This window comes from Salvelinus fontinalis, chromosome 27, assembly GCF_029448725.1.
Source record: "Salvelinus fontinalis isolate EN_2023a chromosome 27, ASM2944872v1, whole genome shotgun sequence".
NCBI lineage: Eukaryota > Metazoa > Chordata > Actinopteri > Salmoniformes > Salmonidae > Salvelinus > Salvelinus fontinalis.
In genome coordinates, this window is record NC_074691.1 from 33,695,171 (window position 1) to 33,713,566 (window position 18,396).

At 40.6% G+C, this 18,396-nt stretch overlaps 1 protein-coding gene across 2 annotated transcripts in view; it reads right to left on the bottom strand.

Moving 5' to 3' along the window:
• The window catches only part of slc2a12 (solute carrier family 2 member 12), a 45,137-nt gene that overhangs the window by 7,197 nt on the left and 19,544 nt on the right, over window positions 1-18,396 (bottom strand). Inside the window, exons 4-5 of one of the 2 annotated variants that reach the window (XM_055885620.1) lie at window positions 16,861-16,947; window positions 335-467 (exon numbers count right to left, since the gene is read on the bottom strand). In XM_055885620.1, coding sequence (XP_055741595.1) covers window positions 335-467; window positions 16,861-16,947 — 220 coding nt within the window. Of the gene's footprint in view, window positions 1-334; window positions 468-16,860; window positions 16,984-18,396 lie in introns of both variants that reach the window. The other variant, XM_055885619.1, reaches the window with a different exon arrangement.

Here is an 18,396-nt window from a genome sequence, read left to right on the forward strand (position 1 = left end):
AAGAGAGAGAGGTAGAGAGAGAGAGAGAGAGAGACATAGATGTATTGAGAGACAGAGAGCAAGAGAGAGCGGTAGAGAGAGAGAGAGAGAGAGTACAAGAAAGGTAGAGATATAAGTAGAGAGAGAGGAGGAGCAGAGGGAGAGAGGAGAAATATATGAGTTTAGAGCTAGCAGAGGTTGTCTTGACCAATATTGACCAAGTCAAACCACTTCTTCCACTAGAACTCTTGAACTAACATTTGGTAGGTATGGGGTGCACGTCTAGGAACCAGGTAGATGTTCTGGGTGGTGACTAAAGATCCTTGACTGTGTGTGTGGGGGGGGGGGGGTTTACTTCTTGGCCAGTTCCTTAGAGATCTGTTCCAGTGTGCGTCCCTGAGTCTCTGGGATGAAGAGGATGACGAAGACCAGCAGGATGAAGCTTGTGGTGGCGTACAGGAACATCACGTTGGGAACACCAATCCTCTCTGCAGGGGGATAATACATGTTAAACACCTCATCTACTCAGCAGGGGGACCATAATAAATGTTACACCCCTCGTCATCCTCTCTCCAGGAAGGAAGTAACAAACATTACACGCCTCCACATCTACTCAGCAGGGGGACCATAATAAATGTTACACCCCTCGTCATCCTCTCTACAGGAAGGAAGTAACAAACATTACACGCCTCCACATCTACTCAGCAGGGGGACAATAAATGAATGTTACACATGTACAGTGCCTTCAAAAAGTATTCAGACCCCCTCTGACTTGTTCTACATTTTGTTACGTTACAGCCTCACAATAGAGCCTGCTAGAGCCAGCCTCACAACATCACAATACCCCATAATGAGATCACAATACCCCATAATGACGTCACAATACCCCATAATGACATCACAATACCCCATAATGTGATCACAATACCCCATAATGACATCACAATACCCCATAATGACAAAGTAAAAACACGTTTTTGAAAAAAAATTAAAAATAATTAAAAACATAAATATCACATTTACATAAGTATTCAGACCCTGTACTCAGTACTTTGTTGAAGCAACTTTGGCAGTGATTACAGCCTCGAGTCTTTTTGGATATGACGCTACAAGCTTGGCACACCTGTATTTGGGGAGTTTCAGGTTGGACGGGGAGCGTTGCTGCACAGATATTTTCAGGTCTCTCCAGAGATGTTCGATCGGGTTCAAGTCCGGGCTCTGGCTGGGCCACTCAAGGACATTCAGACTTCTCCCAAAACCACTCCTACGTTGTTTTGGCTGTGCGCTTAGTGTCATTGTCTTGTTGCAAGGTGAACCTTCGCCCCAGTCTGAGGTCCTGAGCGCTCTGGAGCAGGTTTTCATCAAGCATCTCTATGTACTTCGCTCCATTCATCTTTGCCTCGATCCTGACTAGTCTCTCAGTCTGCTCTGTCAGAGTGACCATCGGGTTCTTGGTCACCTCCCTGACCAATGACCAAGAACGATTGCTCAGTTTGGCCGGGAGGCCAGCTCTAGGAAGAGTCTTGGTTGTTCCAAACTTCGACCATTTAAGAATGATGGAGGCCACTGTGTTCTTGGGGTCTTTCAATGCCACAGAAATGTTTTGGTACCCTTCCCCAGATCTGTGCCTTGACACAATCCTGTCTCGGAGCTCTACGGACAATTCCTTCGACCTCATAGCTTGGTTTTTGCTCTGACATGCACTGTCAAATGTGGGGCCTTCTATAGACAGGTGTGTGCCTTTCCAAATCATGTCCAATCAATTGAATTTACCACAGGTGTACTCCAATCAAGTTGTAGAAACATCTCAAGGACGATCAATGGAAACAAGATGCACCTGAGCTCAACTTCTCAATTTCGAGTCACAAAGCAAAAGGTCTGAATACTTATGTAAATAAGTATTTATGTTTGTTATTGAAAACCTACAGGACGGTAGATCTCCAGGAAGAGGGTTGGACTGAAAACCTACAGGACAGTAGATCTCCAGGAAGAGGGTAGGACTGATAACCTACAGGACAGTAGATCTCCAGGAAGAGGGTTGGACTGAAAACCTACAGGACAGTAGATCTCCAGGAAGAGGGTTGGACTGATAACCTACAGGACAGTAGATCTCCAGGAAGAGGGATGGACTGAAAACCTACAGGACAGTAGATCTCCAGGAAGAGGGTTGGACTGATAACCTACAGGACAGTAGATCTCCAGGAAGAGGGATGGACTGAAAACCTACAGGACAGTAGATCTCCAGGAAGAGGGTTGGACTGATAACCTACAGGACAGTAGATCTCCAGGAAGAGGGTTGGACTGATAACCTACAGGACAGTAGATCTCCAGGAAGAGGGTTGGACTGATAACCTACAGGACAGTAGATCTCCAGGAAGAGGGTTGGACTGATAACCTACAGGACAGTAGATCTCCAGGAAGAGGGTTGGACTGATAACCTACAGGACAGTAGATCTCCAGGAAGAGGGTTGGACTGATAACCTACAGGACTGTAGATCTCCAGGAAGAGGGATGGACTGATAACCTACAGGACAGTAGATCTCCAGGAAGAGGGATGGACTGATAACCTACAGGACAGTAGATCTCCAGGAAGAGGGTTGGACAGCACTGGTCTAGAAAACCAGAGTGAAGACTCCAGCTGACTGCCGCTCTGCCTAGTTGGTTTGATTAACCTGCTGAACAAGTCTAGTCAGCAGACGTGACAAGATGAAAACAAGCCCCTGGTCCAAAATAGCATCCGATATAGAGCCCTGGGAGGCAGTCCTAGTGTGTAATATCAATGGGAGGAAGTTCTAGTGTGTAATATCAATGGGAGGCAGTCCTAGTGTGTAATATCAATGGGAAGCAGTCCTAGTGTGTAATATCAATGGGAGGCAGTCCTAGTGTATAATATCAATGGGAGGCAGTCCTAGATATCAATGGGGGGCAGTCCTAGTGTATAATATCAATGGGAGGCAGTCCTAGTGTATAATATCAATGGGAGGCAGTCCTAGTGTATAATATCAATGGGAGGCAGTCCTAGTGTAAAATATCAATGGGAGGCAGTCCTAGTGTATAATATCAATGGGGAGGCAGTCCTAGTGTATAATATCAATGGGAGGCAGTCCTAGTGTGTAATATCAATGGGAGGCAGTCCTAGTGTATAATATCAATGGGAGGCAGTCCTAGTGTATAATATAAATGGGAGGCAGTCCTAGTGTATAATATCAATGGGGAGGCAGTCCTAGTGTATAATATCAATGGGAGGCAGTCCTAGTGTATAATATCAATGGGGGGCAGTCCTAGTGTATAATATCAATGGGAGGCAGTCCTAGTGTATAATATCAATGGGAGGCAGTCCTAGTGTATAATATCAATGGGAGGCAGTCCTAGTGTATAATATCAATGGGAGGCAGTCCTAGTGTATAATATCAATGGGAGGCAGTCCTAGTGTATAATATCAATGGGAGGCAGTCCTAGTGTATAATATCAATGGGAGGCAGTCCTAGTGTATAATATCAATGGGAGGCAGTCCTAGTGTATAATATCAATGGGAGGCAGTCCTAGTGTATAATATCAATGGGAGGCAGTCCTAGTGTATAATATAAACGGGAGGCAGTCCTAGTGTATAATATCAATGGGAGGCAGTCCTAGTGTATAATATCAATGGGAGGCAGTCCTAGTGTGTAATATCAATGGGAGGCAGTCCTAGTGTATAATATCAATGGGAGGCAGTCCTAGTGTATAATATCAATGGGAGGCAGTCCTAGTGTATAATATCAATGGGAGGCAGTCCTAGTGTGTAATATCAATGGGAGGCAGTCCTAGTGTATAATATCAATGGGAGGCAGTCCTAGTGTATAATATCAATGGGGCGCAGTCCTAGTGTATAATATCAATGGGAGGCAGTCCTAGTGTATAATATCAATGGGAGGCAGTCCTAGTGTATAATATCAATGGGAGGCAGTCCTAGTGTATAATATCAATGGGGGGCAGTCCTAGTGTATAATATCAATGGGGGGCAGTCCTAGTGTATAATATCAATGGGGGGCAGTCCTAGTGTATAATATCAATGGGAGGCAGTCCTAGTGTATAATATCAATGGGGGGCAGTCCTAGTGTATAATATCAATGGGAGGCAGTCCTAGTGTGTAATATCAATGGGAGGCAGTCCTAGTGTATAATATCAATGGGAGGCAGTCCTAGTGTATAATATCAATGGGAGGCAGTCCTAGTGTATAATATCAATGGGAGGCAGTCCTAGTGTATAATATCAATGGGAGGCAGTCCTAGTGTGTAATATCAATGGGAGGCAGTCCTAGTGTATAATATCAATGGGGGGCAGTCCTAGTGTATAATATCAATGGGAGGCAGTCCTAGATATCAATGGGAGGCAGTCCTAGTGTGTAATACCAATGGGAGGCAGTCCTAGTGTATAATATCAATGGGAGGCAGTCCTAGATATCAATGGGGGCAGTCCTAGTGTATAATATCAATGGGAGGCAGTCCTAGATATCAATGGGAGGCAGTCCTAGTGTGTAATACCAATGGGAGGCAGTCCTAGTGTATAATATCAATGGGAGGCAGTCCTAGATATCAATGGGGGCAGTCCTAGTGTATAATATCAATGGGGGGCAGTCCTAGTGTATAATATCAATGGGAGGCAGTCCTAGTGTAGAATATCAATGGGAGGCAGTCCTAGTGTATAATATCAATGGGAGGCAGTCCTAGTGTATAATATCAATGGGAGGCAGTCCTAGTGTATAATATCAATGGGAGGCAGTTCTAGTGTATAATATCAATGGGAGGCATTCCTAGTGTATAATATCAATGGGGGGGCAGTCCTAGTGTATAATATCAATGGGAGGCAGTCCTAGTGTATAATATCAATGGGAGGCAGTCCTAGTGTGTAATATCAATGGGAGGCAGTCCTAGTGTATAATATCAATGGGAGGCAGTCCTAGTGTGTAATATCAATGGGAGGCAGTCCTAGTCTATAATACCAATGGGAGGCAGTCCTAGTGTATAATATCAATGGGAGGCAGTCCTAGTGTATAATATCAATGGGAGGCAGTCCTAGTGTATAATATCAATGGGAGGCAGTCCTAGTGTGTAATATCAATGGGAGGCAGTCCTAGTCTATAATACCAATGGGAGGCAGTCCTAGTGTATAATATCAATGGGAGGCAGTCCTAGTGTGTAATATCAATGGGAGGCAGTCCTAGTGTATAATATCAATGGGAGGCAGTCCTAGTGTATAATATCAATGGGAGGCAGTCCTAGTGTATAATATCAATGGGAGGCAGTCCTAGATATCAATGGGAGGCAGTCCTAGTGTGTAATACCAATGGGAGGCAGTCCTAGTGTATAATATCAATGGGAGGCAGTCCTAGTGTATAATATCAATGGGAGACAGTCCTAGTGTGTAATATCAATGGGAGGCAGTCCTAGTGTATAATATCAATGGGAGACAGTCCTAGTGTATAATATCAATGGGGGGGCAGTCCTAGTGTATAATATCAATGGGAGACAGTCCTAGTGTATAATATCAATGGGAGACAGTCCTAGTGTATAATACCAATGGGAGACAGTCCTAGTGTATAATATCAATGGGAGACAGTCCTAGTGTATAATACCAATGGGGGGGCAGTCCTAGTGTATAATACCAATGGGGGGCAGTCCTAGTGTATAATATCAATGGGAGGCAGTCCTAGATATCAATAAGAGGCAGTCCTAGTGTATAATATCAATGGGAGACAGTCCTAGTGTATAATACCAATGGGGGGCAGTCCTAGTGTATAATATCAATGGGAGGCAGTCCTAGTGCATAATATCAATGGGAGGCAGTCCTAGTGTATAATATCAATGGGAGACAGTCCTAGTGTGTAATATCAATGGGAGGCAGTCCTAGTGTATAATATCAATGGGAGGCAGTCCTAGTGTATAATATCAATGGGAGGCAGTCCTAGTGTGTAATATCAATGGGAGGCAGTCCTAGTGTATAATATCAATGGGAGGCAGTCCTAGTGTGTAATATCAATGGGAGGCAGTCCTAGTGTATAATACCAATGGGGGGCAGTCCTAGTGTGTAATATACTGTATATATATATATATATATATATATATATATATATATATATATATATATATATATATATATATATATATATATATACACAATATCGTTCAAAAGTTTGGGGTGACTTAGAAATGTCCTTGTTATTGAAAGAAAAGCACATTTCTTGTCTTTTAAAATAACATCAAATTGATCAGAAATACAGTGTAGACATTGTTAATGTTGTGAATGACTATTGTAGCTGGAAACGGCAGATGTTTAATGGAATATCTACATAGGCGTACAGAGGCCCATTATCAGCAACCATCCCTCCTGTGTTCCAATGGCACGTTGTGTTAGCTAATCCAAGTTTATCATTTTAAAAGGATAATTGATCATTAGAAAACCCTTTTGCAATTATGTTAGCACAGCTGAAAACTGTTGGTCTGATTAAAGAAGCAATAAAACTGGCCTTCTTCAGACTAGTATCTGGAGCGTCAGCATTTGTGGGTTCGATTACAGGCTCAAAATGGCCAAAAACAAAAACCTTTCTCCTGAATCTCGTCAGTCTACTCTCGTAAAACGCTGTGTACTATTCCTTTCACAGAAAATAGAAAACTGGCTCTAAACAGAATAGAAAGAGGAGTGGGAGGCCCCGGTGCACAACTGAGCAAAAGGACCAGTACATTAGAGTGTCTAGTTTGAGAAACAGACGCCTCACAAGTCCTCAACTGGCAGCTTCATTAAATAGTACCCACAAAACACCAGTCTCAACGTCAACAGTGAAGGGGTGACTCCGGGATGCTGGCCTTCTAGGCAGAGTTCCTCTGTCCAGTCTCAACGTCAACAGTGAAGAGGCGACTCCGGGATGCTGGCCTTCTAGGCAGAGTTCCTCTGTCCAGTCTCAACGTCAACAGTGAAGAGGCGACTCCGGGATGCTGGCCTTCTAGGCAGAGTTCCTCTGTCCAGTCTCAACGTCAACAGTGAAGAGGCCACTCCGGGATGCTGGCCTTCTAGGCAGAGTTCCTCTGTCCAGTGTCTGTGTTCTTTTGCCCATCTTAATCTTTTATTTTGATTGGCCAGTCTGAGATGGGGCTTTTTCTTTACAACTCTGCCTCGAAGGCCAGCTTCCCGGAGTCGAGTCTTCACTATTAACCAGAACCATGTTATTAACCAGACCCATGTTATTAACCAGAACCATTCTATTAACTAGAACCATGCTATTAAACAGAACCATGTTATTAACCAGAACCATGTTAATAACCAGAACCATGTTATTAACCAGAACCATGTTATTAACCAGAACCATGTTATTAACCAGAACCATGCTATTAACCAGAACCATGTTATTAACCAGAACCATGATATTAACCAGAACCATGTTATTAACCAGAACCATGTTATTAACCAGAACCATGATATTAACCAGAACCAAGCTATTAACCAGAACCATGTTATTAACCAGAACCATGTTATTAACCAGAACCATGTTATTAACCAGAACCATGATATTAACCAGAACCATGTTATTAACCAGAACCATGTTATTAACCAGAACCATGCTATTAACCATGTTATCAACCAGAACCATGTTATTAACCAGAACCATGTTATTAACCAGAACCATGTTATTAACCAGAACCATTCTATTAACCAGAACCATGCTATTAACCAGAACCATGTTATTAACCAGAACCATGTTATTAACCAGAACCATTCTATTAACCAGAACCATGCTATTAACCAGAACCATGTTATTAACCAGAACCATGCTATTAACCAGAACCATTCTATTAACCAGAACCATTCTATTAACCAGAACCAAGCTATTAACCGGAACCATGTTATTAACCAGAACCATGCTATTAACCAGAACCATGTTATTAACCAGAACCATGTTATTAACCAGAACCATGCTATTAACCAGAACCATGCTATTAACCAGAACCATGCTATTAACCAGAACCATGTTATTAACCAGAACCATGTTATTAACCAGAACGAAGCTATTAACCAGAACCATGCTATTAACAATGCTATTAACCAGAACCATGCTATTAACCAGAACCATGTTATTAACCAGAAGCATGCTATTAACCAGAACCATGCTATTAACCGGAACCATGTTATTAACCAGAACCATGTTATTAACCAGAACCATGCTATTAACCAGAACCATGCTATTAACCAGAACCATGCTATTAACCAGAACCATGTTAATAACCAGAACCATGTTATTAACCAGAACCATGTTATTAACCAGAACCATGTTATTAACCAGAACCATTCTATTAACCAGAACCATGTTGGTAACCAGAACCATGTTATTAACCAGAACCATTCTATTAACCAGAACCATGTTGGTAACCAGAACCATTCTATTACCCGAGCCATGCTATTAACCAGTGCTATTAACCAGAACCATGCTATTAACCAGTGCTATTAACCAGAACCATGCTATTAACCGGAACCATGTTATTAACCAGAACCATGTTATTAACCAGAACCATGCTATTAACCAGAACCATGCTATTAACCAGAACCATGTTATTAACCAGAACCATGTTAATAACCAGAACCATGTTATTAACCAGAACCATGTTATTAACCAGAACCATGTTATTAACCAGAACCATTCTATTAACCAGAACCATGTTGGTAACCAGAACCATGTTATTAACCAGAACCATTCTATTAACCAGAACCATGTTGGTAACCAGAACCATTCTATTACCCGAGCCATGCTATTAACCAGTGCTATTAACCAGAACCATGCTATTAACCAGTGCTATTAACCAGAACCATGCTATTAACCAGAACCATGTTATTAACCAGAACCATGTTATTAACCAGAACCATTAACCAGAACCATGCTATTAACCAGAACCATGCTATTAACCATGCTATTAACCAGAACCATGCTATTAACCATGCTATTAACCAGAACCATGTTATTAACCAGAACCATGCTATTAACCAGAACCATGCTATTAACCAGAACCATGTTATTAACCAGAACCATGTTATTAACCAGAACCATTAACCAGAACCATGTTATTAACCAGAACCATGTTATTAACCAGAACCATGTTATTAACCAGAACCATGTTATTAACCAGAACCATGCTATTAACCAGAACCATGATATTAACCAGAACCATGTTATTAACCAGAACCATGTTATTAACCAGTGCTATTAACCAGAACCATGTTATTAACCAGAACCATGATATTAACCGGAACCATGTTATTAACCAGAACCATGATATTAACCAGAACCATGATATTAACCAGAACCATGTTATTAACCAGAACCATGTTATTAACCAGTGCTATTAACCAGAACCATTCTATTACCCGAGCCATGCTATTAACCAGTGCTATTAACCAGAACCATGCTATTAACCAGTGCTATTAACCAGAACCATGTTATTAACCAGAACCATGTTATTAACCAGAACCATTAAGCAGAACCATGTTATTAACCAGAACCATGCTATTAACCATGTTATTAACCAGAACCATGTTATTAACCAGAACCATGCTATTAACCAGAACCATGCTATTAACCAGAACCATGTTATTAACCAGAACCATGCTATTAACCAGAACCATGCTATTAACCAGAACCATGCTATTAACCAGAACCATTCTATTAACCAGAACCATTATATTAACCAGAACCATGTTATTAACCAGAACCATGTTATTAACCAGAACCATGTTATTAACCAGAACCATGATATTAACCAGAACCATGTTATTAGCCAGAACCATGTTATTAACCAGAACCATTCTATTAACCAGAACCATTCTATTAACCAGAACCATTAACCAGAACCATGTTATTAACCAGAACCATGTTATTAACCAGAACCATGTTATTAACCAGAACCATTCTATTAACCAGAACCATTCTATTAACCAGAACCATGATATTAACCAGAACCATGTTATTAACCAGAACCATGTTATTAACCAGAACCATTATATTAACCAGAACCATTCTATTAACCAGAACCATTAACCAGAACCATGTTATTAACCAGAACCATGTTATTAACCAGAACCATGTTATTAACCAGAACCATTCTATTAACCAGAACCATGTTATTAACCAGAACCATGTTGGTAACCAGAACCATGTTATTAACCAGAACCATGCTATTAACCATGTTATTAACCAGAACCATGTTATTAACCAGAACCATGCTATTAACCAGAACCATGCTATTAACCAGAACCATGTTATTAACCAGAAGCATGCTATTAACCAGAACCATGCTATTAACCGGAACCATGTTATTAACCAGAACCATGTTATTAACCAGAACCATGCTATTAACCAGAACCATGCTATTAACCAGAACCATGCTATTAACCAGAACCATGTTAATAACCAGAACCATGTTATTAACCAGAACCATGTTATTAACCAGAACCATGTTATTAACCAGAACCATTCTATTAACCAGAACCATGTTGGTAACCAGAACCATGTTATTAACCAGAACCATTCTATTAACCAGAACCATGTTGGTAACCAGAACCATTCTATTACCCGAGCCATGCTATTAACCAGTGCTATTAACCAGAACCATGCTATTAACCAGTGCTATTAACCAGAACCATGCTATTAACCGGAACCATGTTATTAACCAGAACCATGTTATTAACCAGAACCATGCTATTAACCAGAACCATGCTATTAACCAGAACCATGTTATTAACCAGAACCATGTTAATAACCAGAACCATGTTATTAACCAGAACCATGTTATTAACCAGAACCATGTTATTAACCAGAACCATTCTATTAACCAGAACCATGTTGGTAACCAGAACCATGTTATTAACCAGAACCATTCTATTAACCAGAACCATGTTGGTAACCAGAACCATTCTATTACCCGAGCCATGCTATTAACAAGTGCTATTAACCAGAACCATGCTATTAACCAGTGCTATTAACCAGAACCATGCTATTAACCAGAACCATGTTATTAACCAGAACCATGTTATTAACCAGAACCATTAACCAGAACCATGCTATTAACCAGAACCATGCTATTAACCATGCTATTAACCAGAACCATGCTATTAACCATGCTATTAACCAGAACCATGTTATTAACCAGAACCATGCTATTAACCAGAACCATGCTATTAACCAGAACCATGTTATTAACCAGAACCATGTTATTAACCAGAACCATTAACCAGAACCATGTTATTAAAAAGAACCATGTTATTAACCAGAACCATGTTATTAACCAGAACCATGTTATTAACCAGAACCATGCTATTAACCAGAACCATGATATTAACCAGAACCATGTTATTAACCAGAACCATGTTATTAACCAGTGCTATTAACCAGAACCATGTTATTAACCAGAACCATGATATTAACCGGAACCATGCTATTAACCAGAACCATGATATTAACCAGAACCATGATATTAACCAGAACCATGTTATTAACCAGAACCATGTTATTAACCAGTGCTATTAACCAGAACCATTCTATTACCCGAGCCATGCTATTAACCAGTGCTATTAACCAGAACCATGCTATTAACCAGTGCTATTAACCAGAACCATGTTATTAACCAGAACCATGATATTAACCGGAACCATGCTATTAACCAGAACCATGATATTAACCAGAACCATGATATTAACCAGAACCATGTTATTAACCAGAACCATGTTATTAACCAGTGCTATTAACCAGAACCATTCTATTACCCGAGCCATGCTATTAACCAGTGCTATTAACCAGAACCATGCTATTAACCATGTTATTAACCAGAACCATGTTATTAACCAGAACCATGTTATTAACCAGAACCATTAACCAGAACCATGCTATTAACCAGAACCATGCAATTAACCATGCTATTAACCAGAACCATGCTATTAACCATGCTATTAACCAGAACCATGTTATTAACCAGAACCATGCTATTAACCAGAACCATGCTATTAACCAGAACCATGTTATTAACCAGAACCATGTTATTAACCAGAACCATTAACCAGAACCATGTTATTAACCAGAACCATGTTATTAACCAGAACCATGTTATTAACCAGAACCATGTTATTAACCAGAACCATGCTATTAACCAGAACCATGATATTAACCAGAACCATGTTATTAACCAGAACCATGTTATTAACCAGTGCTATTAACCAGAACCATGTTATTAACCAGAACCATGATATTAACCGGAACCATGTTATTAACCAGAACCATGATATTAACCAGAACCATGATATTAACCAGAACCATGTTATTAACCAGAACCATGTTATTAACCAGTGCTATTAACCAGAACCATTCTATTACCCGAGCCATGCTATTAACCAGTGCAATTAACCAGAACCATGCTATTAACCAGTGTTATTAACCAGAACCATGTTATTAACCAGAACCATGTTATTAACCAGAACCATTAAGCAGAACCATGTTATTAACCAGATCCATGCTATTAACCATGTTATTAACCAGAACCATGTTATTAACCAGAACCATGCTATTAACCAGAACCATGCTATTAACCAGAACCATGTTATTAACCAGAACCATGCTATTAACCAGAACCATGCTATTAACCAGAACCATGCTATTAACCAGAACCATTCTATTAACCAGAACCATTATATTAACCAGAACCATGTTATTAACCAGAACCATGTTATTAACCAGAACCATGTTATTAACCAGAACCATGATATTAACCAGAACCATGTTATTAGCCAGAACCATGTTATTAACCAGAAGCATTCTATTAACCAGAACCATTCTATTAACCAGAACCATTAACCAGAACCATGTTATTAACCAGAACCATGTTATTAACCAGAACCATGTTATTAACCAGAACCATTCTATTAACCAGAACCATTCTATTAACCAGAACCATGATATTAACCAGAACCATGTTATTAACCAGAACCATGTTATTAACCAGAACCATTATATTAACCAGAACCATTCTATTAACCAGAACCATTAACCAGAACCATGTTATTAACCAGAACCATGTTATTAACCAGAACCATTCTATTAACCAGAACCATGTTATTAACCAGAACCATGTTATTAACCAGAACCATGCTATTAACCAGAACCATGCTATTAACCAGAACCATGCTATTAACCAGAACCATGTTAATAACCAGAACCATGTTATTAACCAGAACCATGATATTAACCAGAACCATGCTATTAACCAGAACCATGTTATTAACCAGAACCATTAACCAGAACCATGCTATTAACCAGAACCATGCTATTAACCATGCTATTAACCAGAACCATGTTATTAACCAGAACCATGTTATTAACCAGAACCATGCTATTAACCAGAACCATGTTATTAACCAGAACCATGTTATTAACCAGAACCATGTTATTAACCAGAACCATTAACCAGAACCAAGCTATTAACCAGAACCATGCTATTAACCATGCTATTAACCAGAACCATGCTATTAACCAGAACCATTCTATTAACCAGAACCAAGCTATTAACCAGAACCATGTTATTAACCAGAACCATGTTATTAACCAGAACCATGCTATTAACCAGAACCATGCTATTAACCAGAACCATGTTATTTACCAGAACCATGCTATTAACCAGAACCATGTTATTAACCAGAACCATGTTATTAACCAGAACCATGCTATTAACCAGAACCATGCTATTAACCAGAACCATGTTATTAACCAGAACCATGTTATTAACCAGAACCATGTTATTGACCAGAACCATGCTATTAACCAGAACCATGTTATTAACCAGAACCATGCTATTAACCATGTTATTAACCAGAACCATGTTATTAACCAGAACCATGCTATTAACCAGAACCATTCTATTAACCAGAACCATGCTATTAACCAGAACCATGTTATTAACCAGAACAATTCTATTAACCAGAACCATGTTATTAACCAGAACCATGCTATTAACCAGAACCATGTTATTAACCAGAACCATGTTATTAACCAGAACCATGTTATTAACCAGAACCATGCTATTAACCAGAACCATGTTATTAACCAGAACCATGCTATTAACCAGAACCATGCTATTAACCAGAACCATGTTATTAACCAGAACCATGTTATTAACCAGAACCATGTTATTAACCAGAACCATGCTATTAACCAGAACCGAGCTATTAACCAGAACCATGTTATTAACCAGAACCATGTTATTAACCAGAACCATGTTATTAACCAGAACCATGTTATTAACCAGAACCATGCTATTAACCAGAACCATGTTATTAACCAGAACCATGTTATTAACCAGAACCATGTTATTAACCAGAACCATGTTATTAACCAGAACCATGCTATTAACCAGAACCATGTTATTAACCAGAACCATGCTATTAACCAGAACCATGTTATTAACCAGAACCATGCTATTAACCAGAACCATGCTATTAACCAGAACCATGTTATTAACCAGAACCATGCTATTAACCAGAACCATGCTATTAACCATGTTATTAACCAGAACCATGTTATTAACCAGAACCATGCTATTAACCAGAACCATGCTATTAATCAGAACCATGTTATTAACCAGAACCATGCTATTAACCAGAACCATGTTATTAACCAGAACCATGTTATTAACCAGAACAATGCTATTAACCAGAACCATGCTATTAACCAGAACCATGTTATTAACCAGAACCATGCTATTAACCATGTTATTAACCAGAACCATGTTATTAACCAGAACCATGTTATTAACCAGAACCATGTTATTAACCATGCTATTAACCAGAACCATGTTATTAACCAGAACCATGTTATTAACCAGAACCATGTTATTAACCATGCTATTAACCAGAACCATGCTATTAACCAGAACAATGCTATTAACCAGAACCATGTTATTAACCAGAACCATGTTATTAACCAGAACCATGTTATTAACCAGAACCATGTTATTAACCAGAACCATGTTATTAACCAGAACCATGCTATTAACCAGAACCATGTTATTAACCAGAACCATGTTATTAACCAGAACCATGCTATTAACCAGAACCATGTTATTAACCAGAACCATGTTATTAACCAGAACCATGTTATTAACCAGAACCATGTTATTAACCAGAACCATGCTATTAACCAGAACCATGATATTAACCAGAACCATGTTATTAACCAGAACCATGTTATTAACCAGTGCTATTAACCAGAACCATGTTATTAACCAGAACCATGATATTAACCGGAACCATGTTATTAACCAGAACCATGATATTAACCAGAACCATGATATTAACCAGAACCATGTTATTAACCAGAACCATGTTATTAACCAGTGCTATTAACCAGAACCATTCTATTACCCGAGCCATGCTATTAACCAGTGCAATTAACCAGAACCATGCTATTAACCAGTGTTATTAACCAGAACCATGTTATTAACCAGAACCATGTTATTAACCAGAACCATTAAGCAGAACCATGTTATTAACCAGATCCATGCTATTAACCATGTTATTAACCAGAACCATGTTATTAACCAGAACCATGCTATTAACCAGAACCATGCTATTAACCAGAACCATGTTATTAACCAGAACCATGTTATTAACCAGAACCATGTTATTAACCAGAACCATGATATTAACCAGAACCATGTTATTAGCCAGAACCATGTTATTAACCAGAAGCATTCTATTAACCAGAACCATTCTATTAACCAGAACCATTAACCAGAACCATGTTATTAACCAGAACCATGTTATTAACCAGAACCATGTTATTAACCAGAACCATTCTATTAACCAGAACCATTCTATTAACCAGAACCATGATATTAACCAGAACCATGTTATTAACCAGAACCATGTTATTAACCAGAACCATTATATTAACCAGAACCATTCTATTAACCAGAACCATTAACCAGAACCATGTTATTAACCAGAACCATGTTATTAACCAGAACCATTCTATTAACCAGAACCATGTTATTAACCAGAACCATGTTATTAACCAGAACCATGCTATTAACCAGAACCATGCTATTAACCAGAACCATGCTATTAACCAGAACCATGTTAATAACCAGAACCATGTTATTAACCAGAACCATGATATTAACCAGAACCATGCTATTAACCAGAACCATGCTATTAACCAGAACCATGTTATTAACCAGAACCATTCTATTAACCAGAACCATGTTATTAACCAGAACCATGCTATTAACCAGAACCATTCTATTAACCAGAACCATGTTATTAACCAGAACCATGTTATTAACCATGTTATTAACCAGAACCAAGATATTAACCAGAACCAAGCCCACATGTGAGTAGCCAGCTAATGTTCATGTTTCAAGTTGAGCCGACGTGGATCTATGTGCTAGCAAGATAAGAACAGTAGAATAGGTATGACCACACCCTTCTGTATGTCTCTGTTGGAACAGCGTGCTAGCCTGTCCACTGTGTTCAGATGTTGAAATGAAAGTGGCCTACCTTATTTCTCAGAATGAGAACAAGTGGCTAATTCCTTATGTAAATTGTGTTTTATACTTATTTCCCATTTTAAAAAAAACCCCGACTAGATTTCCCATTCTATAAAACCCCGACTAGATTTCCCATTCTATAAAACCCCGACTAGACAGCTAATGTGGTACAAGGTACAATGTGGCGGAATGTGATACAAAACCAGAAACAATGTTCATTGATTAACCTTATCGTTAGAAAGCTTTGAGTACTTTAGTAAGACAATGTATTACTCAATGTGATCCCATACGACTGATTGTGTTGGACCAAACCTCAGGTGTACTGTACCTGTGGCAGAGAGGAAGGTCGTGGACATCAGGAGGTTGGTGGCCCAGTTGACAGCCGACACGACAGACACCGCTTTACCTCTGACCCCTGTCGGGAAGATCTCACTCAGCACCACATACACCACTGGGACACACATACACACGGGCGCGTAGCAAGTATTCACACGCACGCACGCACGCACGCACGCACGCACGCACGCAGACACACACACACACACACACACACACACACACACACACACACACACACACACACACACACACACACACACACACACACACACACACACACACACACACACACACACACACACACGGACTAGTAACAATGTGGCACATACAGATATGACAGCAGGCTCTACAGCAGGCTCTATAGCAGGCCCTACAGCAGGCTCTATAGCAGGCCCTACAGCAGGCTCTACAGCAGGATCTATAGCAGGCCCTATAGCAGGCCCTACAGCAGGCTCTATAGCAGGCCCTATAGCAGGCCCTACAGCAGGCCCTATAGCAGGCTCTACAGCAGGCTCTATAGCAGGCCCTATAGCAGGCTCTACAGCAGGCTCTATAGCAGGCTCTACAGCAGGCTCTACAGCAGACTCTACAGCAGGCTCTATAGCAGGCTCTATAGCAGGCTCTACAGCAGACTCTATAGCAGGCTCTATAGCAGGCTCTATAACAGGCTCTACAGCAGGCTCTATAGCAGGCTCTATAGCAGATTCTATAGCAGGCTCTATAGCAGGCTCTATAACAGGCTCTACAGCAGGCTCTATAACAGGCTCTACAGCAGGCTCTATAGCAGGCTCTACAGCAGGCTCTACAGCAGGCTCTACAGCAGGCCCTACAGCAGGCTCTACAGCAGGCTCTATAGCAGGCCCTACAGCAGGCTCTACAGCAGGCTCTATAACAGGCTCTATAACAGGCCCTATAGCAGGCCCTATAGCAGGCTCTACAGCAGGCCCTACAGCAGGCCCTATAGCAGGCTCTACAGCAGGCTCTACAGCAGGCTCTATAGCAGGCTCTATAACAGGCCCTATAGCAGGCTCTACAGCAGGCTCTACAGCAGGCCCTATAGCAGGCTCTACAGCAGGCTCTACAGCAGGCCCTATAGCAGGCCCTATAGCAGGCTCTACAGCAGGCTCTACAGCAGGCCCTATAGCAGGCCCTATAGCAGGCTCTACAGCAGGCTCTACAGCAGGCCCTATAGCAGGCCCTATAGCAGGCCCTATAGCAGGCCCTATAGCAGGCTCTATAGCAGGCTCTACAGCAGACTCTACAGCAGGCTCTATAGCAGGCCCTACAACAGGCTCTACAGCAGGCCCTATAGCAGGCTCTACAGCAGGCTCTACAGCAGGCCCTATAGCAGGCCCTATAGCAGGCTCTACAGCAGGCTCTACAGCAGGCTCTACAGCAGGCCCTACAGCAGGCTCTACAGCAGGCTCTATAGCAGGCCCTACAGCAGGCTCTACAGCAGGCTCTATAACAGGCTCTATAACAGGCCCTATAGCAGGCCCTATAGCAGGCTCTACAGCAGGCGCTA